The sequence below is a fragment of the Chlorocebus sabaeus genome, chromosome 22 (genome assembly GCF_047675955.1).
Source record: "Chlorocebus sabaeus isolate Y175 chromosome 22, mChlSab1.0.hap1, whole genome shotgun sequence".
NCBI classification, from domain to species: domain Eukaryota; kingdom Metazoa; phylum Chordata; class Mammalia; order Primates; family Cercopithecidae; genus Chlorocebus; species Chlorocebus sabaeus.
The window spans coordinates 31008244-31019234 of record NC_132925.1 but is presented as its reverse complement, the minus strand read 5'-3'; the positions used below and the strand labels follow the sequence as shown (position 1 = coordinate 31019234).

Sequence of the window (10991 nt, the reverse complement as noted above, 5' to 3'; positions counted from 1 at the left end):
TCTGCTTCAAACTTCTACAGTCAAATTAAACCTTGAGTAGAGAAGAATAACAAACATAGAAGAAAAAAACATAGAAGTAACCTAATGTTTCAAGTATTGAGAGAAGGTTGCAGGGTGGGATTCTCTTGTACATGTGAACTGCAAAATGTTTTTGTGAGCTGCAAATTTTAAGTAGACATTTCTTGCTGTCTTACACATGCACACACATGTGCGCACACACACACCCTTAAGAAAGAACAGGCTATCTGTCACTAAGGATAAATGCCAGTTCAACTCTATGCAGCAGTAGTAAAAGAGCTCCACTCTACCCTAGTGTGAGGGTATAATAACCTGTGAAATCTTTAACAAGTTCTGTTATACTTGATATAATTTTTAAAAATTATTTTGGCATATGTTAATCAGTCATAATACTTACTCTGGGGGTGCTTGCTTAACATCTGACATATCCTAATTGGGAATACAACTTCAGGGCTGTTAGCATTTGAAAAAAACTCTAGTCACTTCAGACACTACCACAAAAGCTTTATCTGTAGCTTAACACAGAGACTGTTAATAAGTAAATATTTCCAATGATCAAATTAATGGCGTTAAAGATATGTGGATTGGCCCAAATATTGTAGGGCACCCTAGCCCTTCCATGAGCAGTATATAAGAATATGACAAGCCCAGCAGTTTGGGATATCTAACTTATTCTTTTAGAAGTGAAACTAAGAATTGACTCGGCTGACTGAATCTGCTAGAATATTGCTGGATTCACTTCTAATAACTCTTCCAGGTAGGATAATGTTGGGTTGCACAGAAGGACAGAATTGGGACTTTTTCAAGCTTACAGGACAGGTTGCATAACTGTTCTAGTGCCTGCTCGCCCATAAACACACATGACAGCACTTGGTCTAAGACCTGATTTCAGTGTAAAGTATTACCTGGTGAGGTTGGGAGACCTATAGCCCTCACACATTTCTATCTACTGAAGGCTACCAAAACAACCTAATAATTGTGAGTGCCCAAACCGGCAAAGGCCAGGTTATAATTTTCTCTAGCGGAGGAAACTCAATACTTTTATAGATATAACAATATTAATCCAGTCATAGTCTATAGTTGAAATAAGGTTGCAAATAGCAGCTTCTAGTTTAACAGGGATGAAAGTCCCTCGTCCTGCTATAAGGTCTGCAAATGACTTCAGAAAGAAGGAAGGTCCTTGTCAGCCAAACACAGGAAGAAGAGAACCACAGAGCTGAGCCACGGGTGGGGACTGTGACATTTCTATTTGATGTTTTCTGTTCTTCTGCCTTTTTGGCTTATTTCCAGTTGTCCAGCATAGGAGTGTCGCCACTCCTGGGAGTTCAATAAAGGTGAAACAAACAGAGCAATGAGCATATTGAACAACTAAGTTGAGGGAGAGGTGTTAGAGAGAAGTCTGTGCCCACTAAAATTGAGACAACTAAGATGGACTGGTTATAATTATTTGGTTGGTTGTTTTTGTAGCTATGGGTAATCCAATGAATATGAGAGTCTGAGCATTTGGATTACCCACAGTAAAGTAAAAAAAAAAAAAAAAAAAAAAAAAAAAAAGAGCATATGTACTTGCTTTTGTCAATAAACATTTCTTATGGTTTTATTCCATATACTCTCTTATATCTCTGCTTTAAAAATAATGTAAATATACTCCCCACTCCCCAAAAGCAGATGTGAAAGAAGTAACAGCCAACTGATGCTCAGCATACCCTATGATTGTACAGTAGGGGAGTATGAGCCTGTCTGTCCCCACAGGAGCTCCTGGGAAGAGGGCAAAACAGGAGTCTGGTTCTATTCCTTGAGATGATTCATGTAAGGTACTTGCCCTAGAACCCAATCCATATTACATACTCAATAATGTTACTTGCTATTAGTAGTAATTTTTAAAATAAGAGTAAATACTGGTAATAGTAACATGCATTTTCAATTTTAGCTAAAGCCTAAGCAGCTAAGATTCAGATAAAAAAGCTTTTCACATGACAATTATTTGTTGTAGTGAAAGGAATCTCTCTAACTTGGACTTGGCTATACGTGAATTCAATCAAACTGAATTTTTCATTTTGCCACTTGGTAATCCCTAAAGAAACTACAGTACTCTCAATACTGGCAAGGACCCTGGACGTTTAGGTTCAATATGCAAAGATAATAGAGTAATAGGCATTTGTCAGTTTTTGAAGAAAAATTACAATTCTCCAATTCCCCATCCATTATCATCTTCTTTAACTCTCACAATTCCGAGAGGTTGCAAATGATACCCCAGACAGGTTGTGACTTGCCTGTTTCAATGGCTAGAAAGGGGTGAAGCTGGGAGTACCTTTTCTTTTGATTCTTGGTAAATGGTCTATCTTCCAAACTCCAGGGAATGAGGCTTAAAGGAAGGCTCTACTGTGAATTTTAGACTACTGTGAAAGAGGTCTTAGGAAGTCATCTGCAATAGCAGGACGAAGAAACTATCTTGTCCCTTTAAGTAAACAAGCTCATAGGAAAGTAATGGGGAAACCAGTTCATTGTAGTTTTCAGCACATTTCTTAAGTATCTATTATGCACATGTTACACAGAAGCCTAGCCCAGGTAAGAATTTTCTATTACATGCCCCAAAGAGCATGGACTTCTTATACCATTGCATGTGGTGTGTAAAGAACATGGTGATCTGCTACTGTAGCAACAATGCACACTCCTGGAGCTTGGGCTGCCTACAAAATAGGCAATAAAGGCTGTACATTTAAGGTAAGCATGCACACCCCCACCAGAAATGCAAAGTTGCAACCATAAGTAGATAAGCGCTCTGGGGATTTATTTCTGTTTCAGAGTGTTTTACTAAACAATTTATGGGAAGAGTATCTAATATCAGCTGTGGATTATATCCCTAAACCCCAATCACTGACCTTTAAGAATCTAACTTCCAAATTTAAATGGCATCGTCAAGTAGTCTAGGCTCCAAATTTAGAGATCAACAGGCTACTTTTGGATGGCAGTTTTTGGTAGAGAGGGCTGGTTGATCAAACCCTTTTAAAACTGCTTTCTATTTAGCCCAGTTTTTAGAGAGAACAGATGGAAGGCACCAGGATAAGCTATTATAGGGCTTCTATGACCTGTGTAAAGGGCCAAGAGTTATACCATCTACCAGTATGTTAAAGAAGTATCATAGCTAACACAAAGGCAAGGAAGATAATTGAACTCACTGGCTGCAGGAGAGGTGAGACTACATCCTGAAATTTCTTTTCCATAACTACACTGAGAATTTTAAAAGGTAGACAGTGGGTTCCTCAAAGTATGGAGGGTGCTGAAGACAGGTCACAGGGCTCCTGAGAACCAGTGTTTCCAAATCCCTTTCTCTGGTGCAAATGAAGGCAGCTACTCCCCTGGGTCTATAGAATGCTTTTGTGAAACTAAGTCAACAATTTACTTCCAAGCAGGACCCTACCCGGGAAACCATCCCCAAGGCATTGACATTTTTGAAGCTTTCTAAAGGAGATGATGTACTACCTTATTGTGTTCATAACATCCAGTGTTTATGAAACACTTCCCTGTCAAGCAGAGCTCTGATCACAGCCATCCTCCTACTGGAAAACAAATGCCAGGATTCCTACACTTTCAGTTATACTAACTCAGCGTCGGCCTTCCAAATAATAAAGTTGAATATTTTCTTTGCTACAAAGGGCAGTACACTCCTACTCTGAGGTAGCACAGTAGCAATGGGTGTCCTTGGAATTTACCCTTTGATCCTTACAGCTACAGACTTTAAAATTGCTCATTACCTAGCTAAAGCATTGAGTTGAAATTTAAGCATCCTTTCTCCCAGAGTTGCTGGTCACTCGGGTAAATGGGGGAGAATATATTTCTGCTGTAGAACTACCTAGATAATTTGATAAAGCATTACAACTAGAAAAAAGAAACAAACACACAAAAAAGAACTAGAGCCAGCACAACATAAATCATAACGTATCTTTGGCATCTCATTAGAAATCTGTGCTAACATTCTCCTCTACCATTGAAGTTTAGGTTGGAAATATACACTACTTTATGTATTTTATTGCTTATGTCACTCTTTCTTAAACACTCTTTGTAGTGTTTTCTATACCTTTGACACACCTCTAATCTTCCAGAACACAAAGTAAGATGCTTTCCTTAAGATGTGAGAGAAGTGATGGACATTTATGTGAAACTGCATTCCTTCCACCTCTGCTCTGTAATGACCTCATTGCAATTATTACTGTCAATCTCAGGGATGGAAAGTTGGCAAAGGGAGATGAGAAAACTCAAGACAGACATTTACAGACACTAAAGTGTTGCAGGATACCCCAGTAGACAAGTCATTATATTATTTACTTTTTAGCATCTCTTGACTCTTGGTGACCAGGTAAAGTAGGGGAGAAGGGATAAAAAACACGTCAGTTTAACATACATGCCACATTGAAGTGCCTCTTCTTTTAAGTTTTCTAAATTTTCACCTGGCTTTTAAGAGCAGAAGTTATTACATGGTGACTTTCCAGCAGGCTTTTCTGAGGTAGATAAAACATGGATGATAAGTAGTCTGAAGAATGCAGAAGGGGAGGTAAAGACTATGTGGCTGGGATTCGTTTGAAAGAAATTTCAGAAGTGAAAGCTGAGCCTGTCATGTACAATACTAGAGAAAAGAGGAACAAGGTTAAAGGCTGTACATCATTTAAAGAAGGTTTTTAGAATTTAATAGGTGCAAAATAGGCTAATCTAGCTAATAAAGAACAGTATCGTAGGAACAGTGACAGAGCAAAAGAAGAGCCTTTGTTACATACAGCTAGTCAAAAGTAGGCAGAAAACAGAAAGAGATATGTATCCCTCAGGACCTCAGTGTTCAACAAGGAATATATATCATAATAACACGAGGGTTTAAAAGCAACCAACAGGCTTGAAGGTTTCAACTGCCTTTTGTTGCTGTTTGGATGAAGAGCAAATTTTGCCTCTTTCCTTAGGCCTCTGTTTGTACACAGGTATTGTAATTGTATTAAGTATGCCAGGGAAATCCAAATCCCAGCTAAATAATTAGTGAAATAGATTTTGAACTCATTTTTATGCCCGTGTGAATTACAGATGAACAGGCTAGCATGCCTGAGACCCAACGAGGTTAATAGTACCAGCTGGGGCCTTTCTTTCTGGAGAATCACTGCAGTTATCACAGGCAGATGCCGTACAGTTAAATGAAAATGCCATTGTAGGCCAAATGTTAGCAGTTAAACACCATTGTCACAGAAACACACAAAGTCAAGTTCACAAACACAGCTGGTGGTTAAGGAACCCTTAATGAAGAAAATAAATTTGCTATTGGCTTTACGTCATTCATTAGGACTTCCAATACCCTTAGAGTGGGACTGTTCTATATGAGAGACAGTAAAACAACTATTGGCCTTAGTTTCTCTCCCCAATCTAAGAATAAACATTTGTTATAACGCCCATTGGAAAAAGAGAAAAATCACACATAATGCTCTCGTGGGTCGATGTAGACTCTCTTAGGGTCGTTATTTTGATGATGTTTGCCAGGGCTCCGGTCTTGGTAGCACATCTGATTGTAAAGGGGGTACATCTGCTGAATGCCATCTTCCCCAACTGGATTCTCATCTTCATAGTCAAAACTCCTGCTATTTAGTCCATTCTAAAAATTCAAACATTGCTTACATTAGCAGAGCAGCTGTTTGCATTTTTCTAGCACTGGTAAAAACAGGCACGAATAGAATTCATTACAGTTTAGTGTCCCTGATTCACTACCCCAAAAACTACTGAATGGCAAGATAAGTTCAACAACTTATATTTTCCAGTCATTTGTTGCTTACATTACCCTGAATAAGAATAGTAGTAGCTCCTAGATACAAAATTGTGACTAATGGAGACTGGGATCAGTTTCACAGTTTGAAATTTGGAGTTGCTATCAGTTAAGGTAAACTGGAGAAGAACAGGGTTATAAACCTCAGGAGTCTCTAAAGCAAGGCTCAAGCTTGAAATGAACATACGAGGTATACAGAGAATTAAACCAACCAAACAAAAGAAACCTCGACTCAGCTCTGGGGAACTGGGGAAAGGACACAGAAAAATGAACTGGCATTTGAACATATGCCTGATAAAACTGAAAATAAACTCTGCCAAAAATATCGTCTTGTCTTGACCTTTCCTTCTGGCTTGACCTTGCCACAGCTAGCACTTATAAAATGAACCCCCCATGATGTTCTGTGGTGTCTCTGGTACAGACTCTTCTGCCCATTATTGGTTTCATAAAACTTGATTACTTCTAAGAGTAAAATTCAAGGAGTACCAGATCTTAGCAGAGACACTCCAATAGGGGAAAGATGAGTAAAATGAACTTGTATAGAATTAAATGGTATTTTAATAAGCATGTTAGCTACCAGCTCCACCTGGGCTGATAACCACACCATGGTCACTTACAGAGTGCTGAAGATTGCCAACTTCTCTTTCTTTGAACTGAGTCTGCAAAGGCAAGTGTTCAGGCTGGAAGAAAACACAAAGACATGCACCATAAAACACATGGCAAACATATCAACCACTAAGATTCCTATTTTTAAAAGAGCCAATCATGTCTTGTTATAAATGTCTGCCAACTAAGCAAAATGTTCCACATGAGAGTAAGAAAAGCAACCATATTTTTTAACAGTTTCACTCACTCTCTCCTGGCTCTTTACTTCTAGAAAGAAGAAAATATAGGGTTGGGCACAGTGGCTCTTGCCTGTAATCCTAGCACTCTGAGAGGCCGAGACAGGTGGATAACTTGAGGCCAGAAGTTTGAGACCAGCCTGATCAACATGGGAAACCCCGTCTCCACTAAAAATAGAAAAATTAGTTGGACGTGGTGGTGCACACCTGTAATCCCAGCTATTTGGGAGGCTGAGGCAGGAGAATTGTTTGAATTGGGGAAGCAGAGGTTACAGTGAGCCAAGATTGTGCCACTGCACTCCAGCCTGGGCTACAGAGCAACCGAGACTTGGTCTTAAAAAAAAAGAAAGAGAAAACATAGACAACATCTGCTGCAGAAGTTCTCATGCAAACTGGTTTACATCTTACATGAGGGACAGGTCACCACAGAAGGTCTCCTGTCTTTTCTCAGTGGAAGAGTCTGATATTTTGAATCAGGTAAAAGTGGTTTGGGGTGGTTAATGAGACATTATTTTTTTGTCTTTATACATAGATTTAAAGGATATATGATCATCCTTTTCTTGCTTGCTACTCTCCCATTCTTATCCCCACCCTCACCCCACACAAATTATAAAGGGAGTTCATTTTCAAACCTCACCCTAGGAAGAATTTTTTTCAGTTTTCCTCAGCTTACAAACACATGACTCACCCTTCAGACTTCAGTTCAAATATCACCTCTTTCACGAAGCCTTGCACAACACCCTCGAGCAGAGACAGCCACCCTTTTCTGAGCCTTCATAGCATTTATTATCACAATTATAAGTCTACTTGCTTTCCCCTTTTCCAGATAGAGAGTGCTGGCTGAAGTGTTTCACAAATATTATCTCACCTAATACTTCAACAAGACTAGTATCTTTATTTTACGGATGACTAAAACTGAGGCTTAGTTAAGCAAGTTGTCTCCAGTCACACAACTGGTAAGTGGTAAATAGTGATTCAAATGTGGCTTTGTCTAATTCCAAATTCTGTATTTTTACATCCCTGCTTTCATTTTAGTGTTGGGAAAATAGATGTTCAGTCAATATAATAAAATAACGCCTGAATCAGATATGCCACATGCAGGCATATCTATCAACAAGCTCTGCATTTCACTATCTTTGCTCATACTGTCCCTTTTGGTTTGGAAGGACAAATCTCTGGGAGTAGAAATTCTACCTAGCCAACATGGCCTGACTAAAGTCATTCTTTTTTTCACAAGGCTTGTCCACATTCCGTCAAAGTTAATCTCTTTACTCCTAGTTTTCCTATTGTTCTTGTTTTTATCTCTATTATAGCACACATCATGACTGTCTTGTTTTATAGTCCCTAATGTTAACTTTCAACTCCAGTAAATAGTGAGCCTTTCTTAGTCATTGCTAATGGTCTGAATGTTTGTACACTCCCAAAATTCATATGTTGAAACCTAATCGCAATGTGAAAGTACTAAAAGGTGGGGGGCCCTTGGGGGTTGAATAGGGTATAAGGGTGGAGCTGTCATAAATGGGATTAGTGCCCTTATAAGGGATTGAAGAGATCAGAGTTCTTCCCTTCCTTCTTATGAAGTTATAGTGAGAAGACAGCCATCTATCAGGAATAAGGCCCTCGCCAGACACTAAATCTGCTGATACCTTGATCTTGGACTTCCCAGTCTCCAGAAATATAAGAAATAAATTTCTGTTGTTTGTTAGCTACCTAGTTTACAGTGTTTTGTTACAGAAGCCTGAACAGACTAACATAGTCATCCTCCTCCATCGCTCTACCTTAGTGTGGGTTTGTGCAATAAGAATAGTTCACTAATGAATGTATTGGAATCTAAACTATCATCAATTCTTGATATCTTATGTCAAGGTTATCTATGTTACAAATATGTGACATGTTCACTCCTCCTGTCAAAGTCAGCATAATTCTACAGTGCTTCCCACATGATGGGGTGATATTAACCAGTAAACACTAGTAGAAGTCCAGGGCAGGGCCAGTCATGGATGGATGGCCAACCACACAGGGCCCCTGGGGTTTAATATGTTTAATACTTTGCAGTTGCCATCTAAGATTTCTTAATAATTTCACCATTAATTTCTGTTGTAAGTGGTCTAATGAGACAAAAAAGCATGCTTCAGGGACTTGTAGGCTAGGCTCACAGGCATCCCTGCCTCTTGCTGTGTGGTTCTTGGCCACTGCTTCCCCATCTTGCTGCCCCAGGTCCTACGTGGCCTCCCTCTCAGTGTCCCCTCTCCAGTGACTGCTGCTGTCCTCGGCCCAGGCAGGTGCCTGGGCATTGGTTCAGGAGCACATGCCCACAGTCATGGTGCATACGACAGGTGCCTGGAGGCCATGTCCCAGTGAAGATAAGCCTCTCATTCATCCCCTATCTAGTCACCCAATAATGCCATCTTGACAGCCTTAATTTTTGAACATGGGGACCAACATTTTCATTTTTCACTGTGCCTCAGGAATTATGTAGCAGTCCTGGTCAAAGGAAATTAGACTTGGGAAAAAATACCTTACATTAAAATCAGCATTTTCATTTGTTTCTTTGCCGTTTATTATTCACCATCCATTAATACAGATAATTAAGAAATGATTTCACATCACTCACTGCTGCATCTAACTTGACAAGAGGTGGTGTAATCAGAAGCTTCTCTGTAAAGGGGGTGGGTGTGAATTTTCTAAGCCATGAAAGAGTTAATCTATATTTTAAAAAGTGGTATTTGGATATCTTTAAAAAATCAATTTACAATCTCATTTCCTCCCACTTGAAGTTTCCCTTTATTACAATAATAAAACCTAAAGACATTTGTGTTGATTCTTAGGACAAGTCAGCAGAAGCCATCATAACCCACTACCTCTTTTACCAGCATCAAGGAACCTCTAACATACATGCCACAGTCTGTGCATATCATTTTCTTCAGCAGTCCCTCATGTCTAATAGTGTGACTTAATTTCTACATCTGACACTTGTAGAAGGAAAAGGCAATTTAAGTGATGTTCTAAGCAACCTTGGCTTCCAAGAAATAAACAGTAGCTAGCAAATGGAGGGCAACCAAAGATTTCTGGTGGTTGTTTCTATTCCTTAACAGTAGTACATTCATGTTGAAAAGTTAAAAAAAAAAAAAAAAAAAAAAAAAAAAAGGAAAAGAAATCTTGAACATAGTCTCTGATAACAATATGGTCCATGCCTATTCCTCGTGGCAGTGTGGGGGAAAGCAGGGGTACAGTCAACACTGAAAGGGAGCATATTCTAGGAACACAGTATTTATGGCCTCAACAGTTCAAGGGAAGATTTGGTTGGAAGATGTGCTGTTCTATGCTTATATTTAAAATTCCAAATGGTAAATTTAACATGACTGGAAAATAAATGATCATTCACACTTTGCTGGACACCCTGGGTTAAGACCTGTATTTGGTCATTACCTATTAAATGTGGTAACAACTTTAAAGTCTCTGGAAGTCAGTAATGCAGTGTCATAAGTAACAATATAACAAGTATTAATAGTATTTGGGAACTACATAGATAAATGATCTGTCTATTCTGCTTCAATACAAACAGATTTTAAAGAGCCATAGCTTTATGAGTAATAATAACATTGCTGTCTTTTGCTCATGGTAGAAGATTTTTTTTTAAATAGCCAGAAGTGGTGCATTTGACAATAAAGGACAAGAAGAGAAAGTTCTCAGGCTTGAACAGGAAAAATTGGTGCCTGGACACTACAAACAATCTTCACTTGCACTGACTGGATAATAAGTGAATGGGTAAGTTCCTTTTCTCTACCCCATATTCTGAATCTTCATCATTAAATCATCATAACTTTTGTAATCTAATATTTAATAAAATTGTGTATGCAGACAAGGACCCAACCCACCCTAGAAAAGGCCCTGAATTAGGAACTGGGCTATGGAAAGCGTTATGTATCTGTTTCTGCACTGTGTGGCTATCTAATCTCTGATAAAAATTAGCCAGGCACACATCACCACGCCTGGCTAATTTTTTAAATTTATTTTTTGTAGAGACAGGGTATTGCTATATTGCCCAGGCTCATCTCAAACTCCTGGTATCAAATGATCCTCTCACAGTGTTGGGATTATAGGCATGAGGTATATGCTCAGTTTTTAAGAAACTGCCAAACTGTCTCCCAAAGCATCTATACCATTTTGTATTCCCACCAGTAATGAATGAGAGTCTCAGCTGCTCCATGTCCTCAACAGGATTTGGTATTTAAAAAAAATAATAATAACAAAATATCTATGTTTGAAAAGTGTCTTAAATAATACTGTATATATATTTGGTGACTAATATATATGTACTGAATAAAACTCTTAAT

General features: G+C 38.8%; 1 protein-coding gene across 2 annotated transcripts in view; it reads right to left on the bottom strand.

The window, feature by feature from the left end:
- Positions 1 to 2102: 2102 nt before the first annotated feature.
- NECTIN3 (nectin cell adhesion molecule 3) overlaps positions 2103 to 10991 on the bottom strand; it is a 123505-nt gene continuing 114616 nt past the window's right edge. For both annotated transcript variants that reach the window (XM_007985868.3, XM_007985871.3), the window contains exons 8-9: positions 6430 to 6492; positions 2103 to 5644 (exon numbers count right to left, since the gene is read on the bottom strand). In XM_007985868.3, the coding sequence (XP_007984059.1) occupies positions 5465 to 5644; positions 6430 to 6492 (243 nt within the window). In that variant the 3' untranslated portion in view covers positions 2103 to 5464. The remainder of the gene's footprint in view (positions 5645 to 6429; positions 6493 to 10991) is intronic.